The 18,725-nt window shown below is 38.2% G+C and overlaps 1 protein-coding gene across 5 annotated transcripts in view; it reads right to left on the bottom strand.

Moving 5' to 3' along the window:
* The window catches only part of ELAPOR2 (endosome-lysosome associated apoptosis and autophagy regulator family member 2), a 212,102-nt gene that overhangs the window by 24,609 nt on the left and 168,768 nt on the right, over positions 1–18,725 (bottom strand). For all 5 annotated transcript variants that reach the window (XR_014067463.1, XM_081536529.1, XM_081536531.1 and 2 more), the window contains 3 exons: positions 16,917–17,106; positions 15,397–15,493; positions 14,738–14,839 (listed from right to left, as the gene is read on the bottom strand). Coding sequence is in view for 4 of the 5 variants with exons in the window: in XM_081536529.1 (XP_081392655.1) it covers positions 14,738–14,839; positions 15,397–15,493; positions 16,917–17,106 (389 nt within the window). In the remaining variant the exon portion in view is untranslated. The remainder of the gene's footprint in view (positions 1–14,737; positions 14,840–15,396; positions 15,494–16,916; positions 17,107–18,725) is intronic.

Here is an 18,725-nt window from a genome sequence, read left to right as displayed (position 1 = left end):
CGCGCCCGTAAACCGAGGCGGGGACCAGGGAGGTGATAAGCCGCACCGCCCCAAAAGGGGAGAGTGCGCTCGCCAAACTCCTGGCCGCCTGAGCAGCTCCGACCGGGAACGGCACAAGCCGCGGGCAAAACCGAGTCTACGCCTTTGTGGAGTAACCGGGAGCCTGAACATGAGCGGCTAAAACCTGGGAAGTGCACGCATCTCACGGCCCACTCCCCGGCCGAGTAACCTGAAGCCTGAGCAGGGTAGACGGGGAAAGCACACACGCCGTGAGCGGGGGTGAACCCAGTGCGGCCGAGACACTGAGAGCTCACCACACACACGCCAGTGATACTGGTTTGCAGTGTTCCTCCCTCCCCACAGCACGACTGAACAAGCGAACCTAAAGAGACCACCTCCGCCCCTTTGTGGCAGGGCGGAAATTAGATACTGAAGAGACCTCCAAACAGAAGCCAAATAAACAGAGGGAAGCACGTTGGAAGTGACAGGCCAACAGATTAAAATCCCTGTAGTTAACACCGACTGCATTGAAAGGGACCTAAAGATCTTGAAAAGTATAAGGAGGAACAAGGATCTATCTGAAACTGAACAGACCCCACACTGCTCACAACAGCTCCAGAGAAAGTCCGGGATATATATTTTTACTATTATCAATTTATTTTTAATTTTCTTTCTTTCTTTTTTCTTTAAGTCCTCTATTACACCTTTAATTTTCATTTTCATAACCCACTATTACCTTGCAAAAAAAAAAAACCCTATTTTTAAAGCAAACTGCATACATATATCTTATTCCTTTTGTGTTTTCTTTTTTTTTTTTTACTGTTTTTTTCCTGTTTTACTTTTTTGTACTGTTTCTTTTTTTACTGTTTTGCTGTTTTTTTCTTTTTACACTGTTTTCCTTTTTTCTTTTTTTTATATTGTATGTTTTATAAGAGTCTAACCTCTACTCTAGATTTTTAATCTTTGTTTTACATATTTGGTATCAATTTTGTACATTTAAGAACCCAATCTTTAGGACCCATTTTTACTCAGGAGTGTGATTACTGGCTTGATTACTCTCTCCCCCTATTGATGCTCTTTCTTCTCCCCCAGGGAACCTCTATCTCCCACCCTCCTCCTTCTCTTCTCAACCCAATTCTGTGAATCTCTGAGGGTGTCCTGGGCACCGGAGAACACTTCGGGAACAGAATACTGCCCAGATCTCTCTCTCCCCTCTTGATTCCTCCCTTTCTACACACGCTCACCTCTATTACCTTCCTCCCCCCTCTCTTTGTATCTCTGTGAACTGCTCTGAGGGTTCCAGACTGTGGAGAGCACCGAGGGAAGTGCTTACTGGCTAGACTGCTCTCTCCACGTTTGAGTCCCCCTCTTCTCCTCCTGGTCACCTCAAACTCCCCCCCCCACCCACTTCACCTCTCCATGTAACTCAGTGAACCTTTCTGGGTATCCCTCACTGTGGAGAATCTTTTCACCATTAACCTAAAAGTTTTATTATTGATGCTATATGGATGAAGAAGTCTTGAGGCTACTGCAAGAATAAGACTGAAAGCCAGGGGAAACATTAATTAATAAGAGATCATCCAATAGCCTCCACATATACACTGAAACCAAGCTCCACTCAAGAGCCAATAAGTTCCAGAGCAAGACATACCACACAAATTCTCCAGCAACGCAGGAACATAGCCCTGAGCATCAATATACAGGCTGCCCAGAGGCACACCAAATCCATAGACATCTCAAAACTCAATACTGGACACTCCATTGCACTCTAGAGAGAAGACATCCAGCTCCACCCACCAGAACACCGACACAAGCTCCCTCAACCAGGAAACCTTGACAAGCCACCCGTCCAACCCCACCCACAGTGAGGAACCTCCACAATAAAGAGGAACTTCAAACTACCAGAATACAGAAAGGCCACGCCTAACACAGCAATCTAAACAAGATGAAAAGGCAGAGAAATACTCAGCAAGTAAAGGAAAATGAGAAATGCCTACCAAACCAAACAAAAGAGGAGGAGATAGGGAATCTATCTGAAAAAGAATTTAGAATAATGATAATAAAAATGATCCAAAATCTGGAAAGCAAAGTGGAGTTACAGATAAATAGCCTGGAGACAAGGATTGAGAAGATGCAAGAAATGTTTATCAAGGACCTAGAAGAAATAAAAAGGAGTCAATATATAATGAATAATGAAATAAAGGAGATAAAAGACACTCTGGAGGGAACCAACAGTAGAATAACGGAGGCAGAAGATAGGATAAGTGAGGTAGAAGTTAGAATGGTGGAAATAAACGAAGCAGAGAGGAAAAAAGAAAAAAGAATCAAAAGAAATGAGGAAAACCTCAGGGACCTCTGGGACAATATGAAACGCCCCAACATTCGAATCATAGGAGTCCCAGAAGAAGAAGATAAAAGGAAAGGCCATGAAAAAATACTCAAGGAGATAATAGTTGAAAATTTCCCTAAAATGAGGAAGGAAATAGTCACAGAAGTCCAAGAAACCCAGAGAGTCCCAAACAGGATAAACCCAAGGCGAAACACCCCAAGACACATATTAATCAAATTAACAAAGATCAAACACAAAGAACAAATATTAAAAGCAGCAAGGGAAAAACAACAAATAACACACAAGGAGATCCCCATAAGGATAACATCTGAGCTTTCAATAGAAACTCTTCAGGCTAGAAGGGAATGGCAGGACATACTTAAAGTAATGAAAGAGAATAACCTACAACCCAGATTACTATACCCAGCAAGGATCTCATTCAGATATGAAGGAGAATTCAAAAGCTTTACAGACAAGCAAGAGCTGAGGGAATTCAGCACCACCAAACCAGCTCTCCAACAAATGCTAAAGGATCTTCTCTAAACAGGAAACACAGAAAGGATGTTTCAACACGAACTCAAAACAACAAAGTAAATGGCAACGGGATCATACTTATCAATAATTACCTTAAATGTAAATGGGTTGAATGCCCCAACCAAAAGACAAAGGCTGGCTGAATGGATACAAAAACAAGACCCCTATATATGCTGTCTACAAGAGACTCACCTCAAAACTAGGGACACATACAGACTGAAAATGAAGGGACGGAAAAACATATTTCATGCAAACGGAGACCAAAAGAAAGCAGGAGTCGCAATACTCATTTCAGATAAAATAGACTTTAAAATAAAGGCTGTGAAAAGGGACAAAGAAGGACACTACATAATGATCAAAGGATCAATCCAAGAAGAAGATGTAACAATTATAAATATATATGTACCCAACATAGGAGCACCACAATATACAAGGCAAATACTAACAAGTATGAAAGGGGAAATTAACAATAACACAATAATAGTGGGAGACTTTAATACTCCACTCACGCATATGGATAGATCAACTAAACAGAAAATTAACAAGGAAACACAAACTTTAAATGATACAATAGACAAATTAGATTTAATTGATATTTACAGGACTTTCCACCCCAAAACAACCAATTTCACCTTTTTCTCAAGTGCACACAGAACTTTCTCCAGGATAGATCACATCCTGGGCCATAAATCTAGCCTTGGTAAATTCAAAAAAATTGAAATCATCCCAGCCATCTTCTCTGACCACAATGCAGTAAGATTAGACCTCAATTACAGGAAAAAAAACTATTAAAAATTCCAACATATGGAGGCTAAACAACACGCTTCTGAATAACCAACAAATCACAGAAGAAATCAAAAAAAAATCAAATTATGCATAGAAACGAATGAAAATGAAAACACGACAACCCAAAACCTATGGGACACTGTAAAAGCAATGCTAAGGGGAACGTTCATAGCAATACAGGCGTACCTCAAGAAACAAGAAAAAAATCAAATAAATAAACTAACTCTACACCTAAAGCAACTAGAGAAGGAAGAAATGAAGAACCCCAGGGTCAGTAGAAGGAAAGAAATCTTAAAAATTAGGGCAGAAATAAATGCAAAAGAAACAAAAGAGACCATAGCAAAAATCAACAAAACTAAAAGCTGGTTTTTCGAGAAGATAAACAAAATTGACAAGCCATTAGCCAGACTCATCAAGAAACAAAAGGAGAAGAATCAGATCAACAAAATTAGAAATGAAAATGGAGAGATCACAACAGACTCCACAGAAATACAAAGGATCATAAGAGACTACTACCAACAGCTATATGCCAATAAAATGGACAACTTGGAAGAAATGGACAAATTCTTAGAAAAGTATAACTTTCCAAAACTGAACCAGGAAGAAATAGAAGATCTTAACAGACCCATCACAAGCACGGAAATTGAAATGGTAATCAGAAATCTTCCAGCAAACAAAAGCCCAGGACCAGACGGCTTCACAGCAGAATTCTACCAAAAATTGAGAGAAGAGCTAACACCTATCCTACTCAAACTCTTCCAGAAAATTGCAGAAGATGGTAAACTTCCAAACTCATTCTATGAGACCACCATCACCCTAATTCCAAAACCAGACAAAGATGCCACAAAAAAAGAAAACTACAGGCCAATATCACTGATGAACATAGATGCAAAAATCCTGAATAAAATTCTAGCAAACAGAATCCAACATCATATTAAAAAGATCATACATCATGACCAAGTGGGCTTTATCCCAGGAATGCAAGGTTTCTTTAACATCCGCAAATCAATCAATGTAATATACCACATTAACAAATTGAAAGATAAAAACCATATGATTATCTCAATAGATGCAGAAAAAGCCTTTGACAAAATTCAACATCCATTTATGATAAAAACCCTCCAGAAAGCAGGAATAGAAGGAACATACCTCAACATAATAAAAGCTATATATGACAAACCCACAGCAAACATTATCCTCAATGGTGAAAAATTGAAAGCATTTCCCCTAAAGTCAGGAACAAAGCAAGGATGCCCACTTTCACCACTACTATTCAACCTAGTTTTGGAAGTTTTGGGCACAGCAATCAGAGCGGAAAAAGAAATAAAAGGAATACAGATAGGAAAAGAAGAAGTAAAACTCTCACTGTTTGCAGGTGACATGATCCTCTACATAGAAAACCCTAAAGATTCTATTAGAAAATTACTAGAGCTAATCAATGAATATAGTAAAGTTGCAGGATATAAAATTAACACACAGAAATCCCTTGCATTCCTATACTCCAATAATGAGAAAACAGAAAGAGAAATTAAGGAAACAATCCCATTCACCATTGCAACAAAAAGAATAAAATACTTAGGAATATATCTACCTAAAGAAACAAAAGACTTATATATAGAAAACTATAAAACACTGATGAAAGAAATCAAAGAGGACACTAACAGATGGAGAAATATACTGTGTTCGTGGATTGGAAGAATTAATATAGTGAAAATGAGTATACTACCCAAAGCAATCTATAGATTCAATGCAATCCCTATCACGCTACCAATGGTATTTTTCACAGAACTAGAACAAATAATTTCACAGTTTGTATGGAAATATAAGAAACCTCGAATAGCCAAAGCAATCTTGAGAAAGAAGAATGGAACTGGAGGAATCAACCTGTCTGACTTCAGGCCTACAAAGCCACAGTCATCAAGAAAGTATGGTACTGGCACAAAGATAGAAATATAGATCAATGGAACAAAATAGAAAGCCCAGAGATAAACCCACGCACCTATGGACACCTTATCTTCGACAAAAGAGGCAAGAATATACAATGGAGAAAAGACAATCTCTTTAACAAGTGGTGCTGGGAAAACTGGTCAACCACTTGTAAAAGAATGAAACTAGAACACTTCCTAACACCATACACAAAAATAAAGTGCCAAAAACATTTATCATTGGGTATCAGGGCACTATTGTTGTTGGACTTCTTTCATGTGGGGCATCTGTAGTTTTCTTGGGGTTCCTTGGTCTCAGGGTATACAGACTGGCATCCTCTGTCCAGGCAATGCTCTCTGACCTCCTGCTGTCTCTTTTCAGCTTTGGAATCTCAGGAAGTTCATCCTGTTTCTGCTAAGGATGCCTTGTCGTAGGCCAGAAACTCTCCTTATGTAGGGTCCATAAAATTCATTGCATGTTGCTCTAACTCCATCTGCCTTAAGGCTGAAGAGTATCAATCACTTATGATGGAGTTTAAACACAAGATATTTTGACCTGAAGTCTAGATCTAGAAGATCTATAGGTACAAAATTTTACTGGTCTCCTGCAAATACCTCTCTTTCTAAAGCTTCTACCTTGGGTTAACTACCAAAAGTCAGCATCTGTTGAAGATCTGGACAAACTAAATTTACTGACACTCCTTAGCCCCTTTTATCTATAGATTCTGTATTTTCTGAAGTGAAATTAAAATGTGTCAAGTTTTATCATCTTTATTTCAAACTTGATCACAAAATTTGATGACTGTTTCATTATATTTTTACACCGTATCTTAAGATTATTCATTAGTGTTTGAAATGCATACTTTTAACAATTTTCTATTAGAATTTTTTCATTTTTTCCCAAGTAGGATAAATTAATTTGTGAATGAAGAAAAACATAGGGAAACTGATACATGGTAGATTCTAGCCTCAATCTTGATATTCAGTATTTTAGGATACATCTATCTGGATGTTGGTTACTTTTCATAAACTTTTTTTATTGATGCATAGTCAATTTCAGTTCAGTTCAGTCTCTCAGTCATGTACAACTCCTTGCAACCCCATGGACTGCAGCACACAGGCTTCCCTGTCCATCACCAACTCCTGGAGCTTGCTCAAACTCATGTCCATCGAGTCAGTAATGCCATCCAACCATCTCATCCTCTGTCGTCCCCTTCTCCTCCTGCCTTCAATCTTTCCCAGTATCAGGGTCTCTTCCAATAAGTCAGTTCTTCATATCAGGTGGCCAAAGTATTGGAGTTTCAGCTTCAGCATCAGTCCCTCCAATGAATATTCAGGACTGATTTCCTTTAGGATTGACTGCTTTGATCTCCTTGCAGTCCAAGGAACTCTCAAGAGTCTTCTCCAACACCACAGTTCAAAAGAATCAATTCTTCAGTTCTCAGCTTTCTTTATAGTCCAACTCTCATATCCATACAGGACTACTGGAAAAACCTTAGCTTTGACTAGACAGATCTTTGTTGTCAAAGTAATGTCTCTGCTTTTTAATATGCTATCTAGGTTTGTCATAGCTTTTCTTTCAAGGAGCAAGCATCTTTTAATTTCATGGCTGCAGTCACCATCTGCAGTGATTTTGGAGCCCAAGAAAATAAAGTCTGTCACTGTTTCCCCATCTATTTGCCATGAAGTGATGGGACCGGATGCCATGATCTTTGTTTTTTGAATGTTGAGTTTTAAGCCAGCTTTTTTCACTCTCCTCTTGCTCAAACTCAAACAGTCAATTTATAATATTGTGTTAGTTTCAGGTATACAACACACTAATTCAATATTTTTATAGATTATACTCCATTTAAGGTTATTATTAAATATTGGCTATATTCCCTGTGTTGTACAATATATCCTTATAGCTTTTTTACTTTATACATGGTAGTTTGTACCTTTTAATCCCTCTACGCCTATCTTGCCCCTCCCCACTTCACTTTTTCCACTTGTAACCACTAGTTTGTTCTCTATAATCTTTCTTTTCTTGTTACTATTACTAGTTTTATTTTTAAATTACTCATTTTAGTGATGTCATACATTATTTGACTTTCTCTGACTTATTTCACTAAACATAATCCTCTCCAGGTTCACCAACATTGTTGCAAATGGCAAGATTTAATTCTTTTTTATGGCTGAATATTATTCCATTTTGTTATATATATGTAGGTACGTATGTATGTGTGTATATATACATATATATATACATGTATATATATGCACACACACCACAATATATACCACATTTCCTTTACCCACTCATTCATTGATAGATATTTAGGTTACTTACCATATCTTAGCTACTATAAATGATACTGCTATAAAACATTAGGGTGTGTGTACCTTTCCAAGCTAATGTTTTTTATTTTCTTTGGATATATACCCAGGGGTGGAATAGCTGGATCATATGGTAGTTATAGTTTTAGTTTTTTAAAGAACTCTCATACTGTTTTTCACAGTTGTTCAGTCACTCAGTTGTGTCCAGCTCTTCGTGACCCCATGATCTGCAGAATGCCAGACTTCTCTGTCTTTCATTATCTCCCAGAGTTTGCTCAAATTCATGTCCATTGAATAGGTGGTGCCATTCAACCATCTCATCCTCTGTCATCCCATTCTCCCTCCTGCCTTCAATCTTTCCCAGCAGCAGGGTCTTTTCCAATGAGTTGGCTCTTGGCTTCAGTTGGCCAAAGTATTGGAGCTTCAGCTTCAGTCTTAGTCCTTCCAAGGGATATTCAGGGTTGATTTCCTTTAGGACTGACAGGTATAATTTCCATGCTGTCCACGGAACTCTCAAGAGTCTTCTCCAGCACCACAGTTTGAAAGCATCAATTCTTCAGTGTTCAGTCTTCTTTATGGCCCAACTCTCACATCCATGCATGACTACTGGAAAACCACAGCCTTGACTATACAGACTTTTGTCAGCAAAGTGATATCTCTGCTTTTTAATATACTGTCCAGGTTTGTCATAGCTTTTCTCCCAAGAAGCAAGCATCTTTTAATTTCATGGCTGCAGTCACCATCTGCAGTGATTTTGGAACCCAAGAAAATAAAGTCTCTCACTGTTTCCACTGTTTCCCCATCTATCTGCCATGAAATGATGGGACCGGATGCATGACCTTCATTTTTTGAATGTTGAATTTTAAGTCAACTTTTTCACTCTCCTCTTTCACCTTCATCAAGAGGCTCTTTAGTTCCTCTTCGCTTTCTGCCATAAGGTTGGTGTCATCTGCATATCTGAGGTTATTGACATTTCTCCTGGCAATCTTGATTACAGCTTATGCTTCATCCATTTCAGCATTTTGCATAATGCACTCTGTATGGAAGTTAAACAAGCCTAGCTTGAAGGATTTTGAGCATTACCTTGCTAGCATGTGAGATGAGTGCAACTGTGCAGTAGTTTGAACATTCTTTGGCATTGCCCTTCTTTGGGATTTGAATGAAAACTGACCTTTTCCGGTCCTGTGGCCACTGCTGAGCTTTCCAAATTTGCTGGCATATTTATGCAGCATTGTATCAGCATTATCTTTTAGGATTTCAAATAGCTGCACTGGAATTCCATTGCCTCCACTAGCTTTAGTAATGCTTCCTTAGGCCCACTTGACTTCACACTCCAGGATGTCTGGCTCTAGTTAGCTAATTTACATTCCCACCAACAGTGTACTAGTTTCCTTTTCTCCATTCTTGCCAACACTTGTTGTTTGTGACTTTTTTGGATGGTGGCAATTCTGACTGGTGTTGAGGTGATATCTCATTGTGGTTTTGATTTGCATTTCTCAAATAATTAGCAACGTGGAGCATCTTTCCCTGTGCCTTTTGGCCATCTGTATGTCTTCTCTGGGGGAAAAAAAAATGTGTATACAGGTCTTCTGTCAATTTTTAAATTGTGTTGTTGTTTTATTTAATATTGTGTTTGTCAACTACAAATTTGCACTTGCCATGGGTGCTTGCCATCTACCTCTACAAGGATTAAACCATATGCTTCTGCTGCTGATCTTCAACACCCCCAAAGGAGTTCAGGGTGGAGAGCAGAAATGAGGCACTCTGTGCTCTGGGAAAATTGGCAGGATAGGTCTTCAGACAGTTAGATATTCTCAGGAGCTGATTTTATGAGCTCAATTCTTGCATCTCTTCATATCTAGAAAAGTACTAAAATCCTTCATGGTGACAATATTCCTCGTGACAAGTGAAGGGTTCATAAGACTAGTAGAAACCTTCTGGGAAAATGTGGGCTTGATTGCATGTATTCTCCCTTCACCAAAAATCACAGATATACTGACCTTTCCCCCCTGCCTCTTTGGAGCAGTTTCTCACAGCTATCTGAGGTGCTGTCTCCCAGGCTGCAATCCTCATTTTGGCCCAAATAAAACTTAACTCGCAACTCTCACATTGTACATTTTTTTAAAGTCAACAAATTGTATGAGCTGTCTATATATTTTGGGTACTAACCCCTTCTTGGGCATATCACTGGGAAACATTTTCAATCGGTAGGCTATTTTTCATCTTATTGATGGTTTCCTTGCCTGTCAGACCCCAAGGCTGGAGCGTTTACTACGTGGCTGAAACCACTCATTCCTCAGGGAGGATTTCCCAGCTTGCGACGTCTCCCTCCTCTTCTGTGCCCCTTCTGAGGGGCACAGGTCCCATACTGAGGACATCTCCTCCCTTCCTACTTGACCCCATGTGACTCTTTCTGTTACAGCCCTGGGTGCACACGAGTCCTCTGCCAGTCTCCAGTTTGTTTTCAGTGAGAACCGCTCCACATGCAGATGTATTTTTGACACGTTCATGGCGGGAGGTGAGCTCTGCATTGTCCTACTCCACCATTTGATCTCTTCCTTCTTCTATTTCTTGATCATAACAGGTTTTAGTTGTTTTCACTTGTGATCACAGTCCTTTCATATGACTCCTTACTTTCTAATGTTCTAAGAACACGTTTGATTTGTTCTATTCCCTTTTTAACCTATATATGAATTTATATATTATCTGTCCATAAAGGGTGCAGAGAACAGAAATAAACAAGGAACTCATTTAAACAATAGTTATTCTCTGGCTCTTAATAAATTAAAATGAATAGACAACTGTTTTGGCTTTAACAGTCCTTCCCCAACTACCAACAAAAGCACTACCCTAGCAGCCAACAGATCCAATGACTTTGATACAGAGATTTTAATTAGAGCCTGTGGAAGAAATCCCTGGTGTGCTCAACCTCTGAAAACTGTCAGTAAAGAACTGTGAAGCATCCCTTTTGTGAGAGACAATCTCCACAGAAGCTACATTTAGAAAGAAAATAAATTTGGGTTTTGAAGGAGATTTCCACAAAATGATTTTGGACTTATTTATCAACTACCCAAGCAGTTAAATGTGGTTAAAAGTTGTAAGAGAGAAAGGAGGAGGATATTCCTCTAATTCAGAACATTAACAAAGACGACCTTATTCGAGGAAAGATGAGTCTTTAAAAAGAAGGTACCAATAACTTGCAGATCAGTTGAGTTTCCAGATACACGTGCTATTTTCCTCTGTTTAGTGTGTTTATTTGAAAATCTCTGCCTATGAAGGATGGGAGGAAATGACAAGATACAAGCATGATGGCATAAAAAGAACAACAGAATCAGGAAATCATCCCATCGTGACTGTGCCACTCTATAGCTATGCATACAACCAGGGTCCTCAGTGTTTCCTACTGTGCTGAGTAAATGGGTTTGATGGGAGGATCCTGAATGTGCAATGACATCTCCATTACCAGAGTAAAAATGGTTCCCTCTGCTTGTTTTCCAATAAGGCTTTTAAAAAAACTTTCAAACCTTTTAAAATCTTTCCAGATAAAACTAACAACAGCAATTTCTCATGTTTTTGAAAAAGTACTCTGGACACAGTGCTTAGGTCTAAATGTTTCCCTAATGAAAGAAGAATCTTCAATTCCTCTGACCACATAGGATCATGATGAGGGGTTTGGGAAGCCTTTTAGGTAGAAACTGGAGAGGCATCTATTTAGGGATATTAGTGGTCGACTGTGTTAGCAATTTATTCTTTGGCCATGGTACAAACTGCACTAGATAATCTCAAAAGTCCCCTCCAGCTCTCTGATTTCATCTGCCACAAACATCATGCTGTTAAGTTTTCGTTGAAAATGTCTCACATCCTCCAGACACTTTGTGGAATTAGAAACCAACTGCATTGCCAGACAAAACAGACAGGCTGGAGTTTCCAACTGCAGGTTCGTGGGCGGTCCAGGATGTTTGCTGCTCCTTCTACCTTGATGTGAGATCCACAGAGAACACACAGTTCTTTTCTCTTGCCCCTTTTGCTTTCTGTGAAGACATTCTCATTTTTTTTCCCCAGGGCTAGGGAGCCTGTGACATTTTCCCTGGTCACCAAGACACGGAGCCCCAGTCAACATCACTACTGCTAAAGTCTCCTTTGCCTGGTTTGCAAAGTTCTTGGCCAAGGGACAGCACCCTTTCTGAGCTGCCAAGGTCTCCCCATAGTGACTTCTTGGTAAGCATATGAGATTTCACAGAGCAATTGCCTACTTAGCACCTTTCTTTCTCTCCCGGAGAATTTAAAGCTCAAAAAAGAAAAATGCAAATTAAATCCTCTTCAAAAGTAGCCTAAGTAAATTTGGCTCTGTTAACATTTCTTTACTGTTAGTAGGAAATCTTTAGTCAAACCTACAGCTAAAAAAATATTCTGATTATTTCTGTACAAGCTTCCATTTCTCATGTTCTGATCGCAGAGCTCCCCCTTGTGCCTTGACAGGAAATTCAAGATTCAAGAAAGAATGAAAGATCAGCACAGGTGGCTCATGGTTGGTAAAGAATCCACCTGCAATGCAGGAGACCCCAGTTTGATTCCTGAGTCGGGAAGATCTGCTGGAGAAGGGATAGACTACCCACTACAGTATTCTTGGGCTTCCCTGGTAGCTCAGCTGGTAAAGAATCTGCCTGCAATGCAGGAGACCTCGGTTTGATCCCTGGGTTGGGAAGATCCCCTGGAGAAGGGAAAGGCTACCCACTCCAGTATTCTGGCCTGGAGAACTCCATGGACTATTACGTGGGATCTCAAAGAGTCGGACACGACTGAGCGACTTTCACTTTTCACTTTGAGCACATTTAGGTTGTGGGGTTCAAGCAGTTTCCTAGAGCAGCAGTCCTCAAACTACAGAATGCATCCTAATTAAACAGAGTTTTATCAAAATATGAAACAATCCACCCTCTAGACCACAACCTTTTAATTTAGCTTTTCAGAAAATTAAAATGCAAAACAAAATGTGAGAATCTCACAAAAAAAAAATCTCAGAAAAAAAAAAATTTCCAAAATGGGGGTTAAGACCAATGGTTCTCAAGCTTTAACATGTCAGAACTGCCTTGTGGTTTTATAAACATTCCGGTGCTTAACACTTGGATATTCTTTAGTTTCAGTGAAGGCTTAAAAATCAGTTTTACAATAGACACTCCAAGGTATTCTGCTGCATCTGATCTTGGGAAATCCTTGCAAAGATAGTCAAGTAGAAAACACTTCCTGAGGTCAAAGGAAAAACTTAACTTTTCTTCTCACAAGGAAAAAGCTAGTTTTTAGATGCCATCATTTTCTCATTATATTAAAACATCAGAACCTACCTTGGGAGAGTTAGAGTGGCACATTTTCTAAAGGACAGCGTTTGACTTCAGTAGTATTATCTGCTTAAGTCATAGAGGCTCCTGAAGGAGGCTTCAGAAGTCATTCATTCATGTGGGCTCCTAGAGGCTAGACCAAGAGAACTGAGCTGATAGGTCCAAAAAAGGACCTCAGAAGTGCTCTGGTAAATAAAACAAGTGTCTGAACTCAAAGCAATAGAGTGGGATTTCAGAGCGTAGTGAGCAAATCTCTGGATACATCTTCTCACAAAGAAAGTGTGCTCTGCTGCCCCGACTCCAGCTCGGATGCTGGCCCAGGGATCCTCTACCACATGATGCCCTGGAGCTCAAGGCTCCCTTTGTTACCTTCACTGATGTCAATTGCCTTTTATTATGTTCTGTGCTCATCATATTCATAGCTCACCTTGAACAGGTGAAGAGAAAAATTAATGCATCTATGAGAACCAGAGAAACAGAGTTGGTGAGAGGTGAATGCTTGTGTGCCTTTATGCCCAGAAATGAGTTCAAAATACTATGTTATCACTGTAATTATTTTTAAGATTCCCAAGTAACTGAGTCAATGCTTCAACCACTGATTTCCAATCCTGATGTAATATAAGCAGGATTTATTAAAATCTCGTAAAAGTTATAGTGAAAGTAACAAAAACAAAATTAAGTCAATCACTTTTTTAAATATACACTTTTTGCTAGCTTGATGGAGAAAAATCTGCAAACCAAATTATAATCCAAAGGTACCTTAACCCTAAAAAGATTAGAAATAAATAATCTACATAGTAGACAATGAATAACCATACAAAATAAAAATCAGGAGACACTATGAAAGCATTTTTTAAGTTTACAATTTTAAATCCATGAAATTGCTTAGTTTCTCTTACTGTTCCCAACCAAAGTGGCTGTATTAATCAGATCTAGACTGTGGACAGCTAATGCCTCAATGCCAATCAGTTAAAGGAACGATGCTATATATTCTACAGGTCAGACTCTAACTTGATGATTTTGCCACCAGTGATTAGAGAACTCAAGAACAGGAAACTCATCTAACCTGACGTTCATCCCTTATAGAGACAAAAACTATGACAAAGAGGTTAGATTGCTTAATCTAGGTCACCTAGATAGTTCATTGCTGATAAAGAACTATAATCCAGGGAAAGTCCTAATCGAGCTCTTAAGAAAACTGACACTAGATAGTAAGACTCAATCAAAAGATACAAACAATATAGTTATATATTACTTAAATAATTTTCAAGATAATTAAGACACTCAGGCAAACAAGATGAGAATCTGTCATTGAGGAGATTGAAAGTGCTGAGACTCGCAAGGACCTATACCTCTTAAAAGGCAAGCAGCACATCTGGAAAACAAATCTACAGATTCTTTGTTCCCTATCTGCTTTACACCCATAGAGAATGTGTTTTAAAATAGCAAGGTTCTTGAGAGTTTTGTTTCCTGATAAATACATACATGGCAGAATCATATTGAAATAAGACTACCTGGGGACAGAAATGGCTCCGGCTCCTGGTTTAGCAGGATTACACCTCATTTTCACAGCAGTTGATCGGCCATTAAAACAAGAGGTTGTAGTTGTAGAAGACCTATTAGAAGACAAAGGTCACTTCACAAAACAAATATGACACAGACTTCAAAAACAAAAATGTCCTGTGTATAACTGCTCCTATGCTCTATGAATAAATGAAAAAATGTATCAAAGTTCACCAATTCAGAATTTTAATACAGACTGAGTTCATTTACTTTCACTGCCTATGAAAAGCTGACTGCTCTGCAGGTAAAGTGATATGCTATATCAAAGGAATAATAGAGCTATTATAATTATAATCAAAATTATAATCAAAAGAATTTTTTAAGGTATTAGAGGTCATAGTGACTTAGGCTGATGTTTTGATGTGTGAATTACAAATAATTACTGCCCAAACAATGAATAGTCTCTTTATTGTCTTATTTAAAAGATTATATATATGAAAAAAATTAAATAATGCTTTCTAAATATTCCATGTTTCCTATTTTTTACTATGTCTTTCATTTAAGAACCAACTACTGATTATCTCTTCAAAATAAGCTACTATGTTAGAAACCCTGAAGTGATGTCCTTATGATTAAGAAAATAATCAAAAGAAGCAGCATGTTCACTTACTTATAAAAGAAATGCACATCTGGTATTTGGCTTGGTGAAACTGGGAACATATCTTCTTTTATATTAATATTTTGCAATGTGGTTTCAACTGTTACTCCTAGATGACAATAAAAAAGAAACTATTAAGCAATATGGGAAAATTAGGTTTACTTAGTCTCTATATCTAAAGAGAAAATAGCTTTACTTTAAGGCTGTCATTTTAACTAGAAATATCATATAAAATTAATGTATTATTGGTAAGAATAATACACTTTACAAGGTTTCCAGAATAAAAAATACTCTACTCCTTAACTTTGCAATTTTGCTTAAGTCACTTTACTTCCCTGATTCTTATGTCCTGAATTTATAAAATGCATGCAATAGTTTAGGTTGTCTGCATAGTCCTTTCTAGTTTTAACATTTCAACAATCTAGTATTATAACTCTCAGCCTCTTGTGAGTTATGTCGAATGAGCTGGGCTACTTTACTAATGTAGCTTTTCATCTCTTCACATTGATTATAAACACATTTGACAAAATAAAATTTTGTGTGCCCTAAATATTTCCATAAAGTAACTTCAAATTTTGTTTTATCTAAAAGCAAGGCATTCCCCACTCATCAACCCCATGCAAAATGATAGCAGTGCTAGTCAAAATGCAAGCAATAACAGCAACCTTTGTTCTAAGAGCTCTGATACTGAGCTCAAGCTCAGTGACTGTCCTTGGTGCTGAAAATTATAGCAACTCTCCTTGGTGCTAAATTCTTCTGGAGTCGTTAAGTGGTACTGGAGTGGGTTGCCATTTCCTTCTCCAGGGGCTCTTTCCAACCCAGGGATAAAACCCAGGTCTCCCACGTTGCAGGCAGACGCTTTACCATCTAAGCCACCAGGGAAGCCAGGAGTCTATAACAATGGTTCTCAAATCTAGCTGCAGATTAGAATCATCTAAGAAGCTCTTTAAATTGTTACATTATCATATGCATTGTTAGATCCCTAATCCCTACTCCAGATATTTTAATAAACCTCATCCTTAAGAATAACTAGTTATGGATCTGAATTATTTTTAAAGCTTCCTATACTTTCCAGACCAGCGATAGAAAGGGCAGATGGAGAATAAAATTTAGCACACTCACTCTTGCTGTTTGTCACCAGATTTCCTCTGGTATGAGAAAAGATGATGAAAAGTGGTGACAGATATTATGATTTAGGTCTATATTGTGTTTGTTTACCCTTCTTCTTTTGCTCACAGTTTGGGAGGTTATTATTATTTTGCCTCATAAATTCCTAGAAAATCTGATGAAAGGCACAGATTGCCAGAGAACAACATGTCATGTGAATTAATACATAACGAAGCTTCTAATACTCACTAAGAATGATCAAGAGATCTCACTTGTAGGGAATTCTAAACCATGTTATAAAGTGATGATTTAGAACTATCTGTGTGTTTTAATCACCTATGGTAAGCACCACTGCAGGGACAAGTTATCAGTACCATAATTTTAAACAAATGCATGCATGAATATGTGAACCAAATGAAACTTACCCAAAAATGTATCTGCCAGAATGATGGATTGTGATGATAAGGCTGCTCGGAAACCCTTACTTTCAGAAGGAATAATAGTTGACTGGCACACAAATGCTCCTACCAAATTCGTGTAATCGTCTGACCCTGCCACCATTTCCTTTACTGTAAAGTCTGTTATATTGTTGGTACAGAGAGCCAACTTCCTCCCCTAGGAAAATAAAGTCAGAAAGAAGTTTTTACTGAAGGTAAGTCTCTAAGCTAGATCTCAGCTACCTAGTGATTCTAACAGAGCGTTGGCTCTCTCCTCATTACAATTCTGATTTTAGGGATCTGGTGTGGGAGGAGCTCAGGCACCAGTATTTTTTAAAAGCTCTTGGGTGCTCAGTCACTTCAGTCATGTCTGACTCTTTTTGACCCTATAGACTATACTCCACCAGGCTCCTCTGTCCATAGGATTCTCCAGGCAAGAACACTGGAGTGGGTTGCCATGCCCTCTCTAAGGGATCTTCCTGACCCAGGAATCAGACTTGCATCTCCTGCAGTGCAGGGAGATTCTTTACCCAATTCCAATATTCAACCAGGGTTGAAAATCTGACATTCTAATGAATACAGTGATTCAAGGCTGCACTGCTCCCCCAACTACAGACTTCATTTGTGCTGGATGAAAGCCACTTGACTTAAGGAAATATAAGTAATCTATGAAATCTTCAATTCTTCAGACAACAATGCATACCAAGGGATCAGAAAACTGCTGGTGAAAGTTTTAATGCCAAGAAAAAAAAACTTGTTCTTCTTTCTCCTGAATAGGCCTGTGTGTGGCAAAAAGTATTGTTAATTCTAAAAAAGAAAACATAAGAGTCTAGGACAACATCTAAATTCTAAACAGTTGGTCACTATAAGTGTTTTTATTCACCTAGTCTTAGACTCAGTGATGTGGATCTGCTCAAGTTCACAGTATGTTGAAGGGAATACAGGGGCTTACTTTTTTAATCATTTGGAGGATAGTTATAAAACTGGGAAGACTTTAATTTTCTTAATATAGTATGTTTAAATATACTCTAGTTCCACTAAAAAAGCACTTTAGCTTACTCTATAATTTCTGTGAAGAAATGTATAAAGAAAAACAGAAACACTATTTTACTGGTCTTAGATGTAGAATGTACACAGATGGGCATAAAGAACAAAGATTTCTCTTTCTTAATGCAGCTAGCAATCTTAACCTATAAAATGTTTTCTCTCCACCAAGGCTGCTCACCACAATACAGGTGCAATATATTTTTACTAAGCTTAAATTGTTGAAACTAAAAGAGAAACAAAGAAAAAGAGCAGAGAGAAACTACTGAGGAAAGGAATAAGAAAATAACAGTAAAAGAATTAGAAAAAAAAGGAAAGAAAGAGAAAGAAGACCGAAGAGAAAAGACAAAAGCTAAGACAGTAATACACAAAGGAGATTGAGAAGAAGTGTGATATACTGGGTTGGCCAAAAAGCTTGTTTGGGGTTTTCTGTAACATTTTACAGAAAACGCTGGAAAAACTTTTCAGCCAACCCAATATTATGGAATTAATCTTATTCACTGCTTTACGCAGCATTTAACACAATAGGTATTTAACATAATTAAATATTCAGTGAACTTAGTGACTAATCAAGTGAGTGTGCTGGATTACCCTATGTAAAATCAGGACAGGACAAATGTCATACCATGTAAAAATGTATAGCTCTTTCTGTTTGAAAACCTCTGTAGTCATGAGATCTCTTTTTATTTCCTTTGTACAAAGTTTGGCACAGCAGTTCATAATGAAGACTATAGGAGTTAATAAGGGAATAGC

This window comes from Giraffa tippelskirchi, chromosome 10 (genome assembly GCF_054371585.1).
Source record: "Giraffa tippelskirchi isolate mGirTip1 chromosome 10, T2T-mGirTip1v1.2.pri, whole genome shotgun sequence".
NCBI lineage: Eukaryota > Metazoa > Chordata > Mammalia > Artiodactyla > Giraffidae > Giraffa > Giraffa tippelskirchi.
This window is presented reverse-complemented; position numbering and strand designations above follow the sequence as displayed.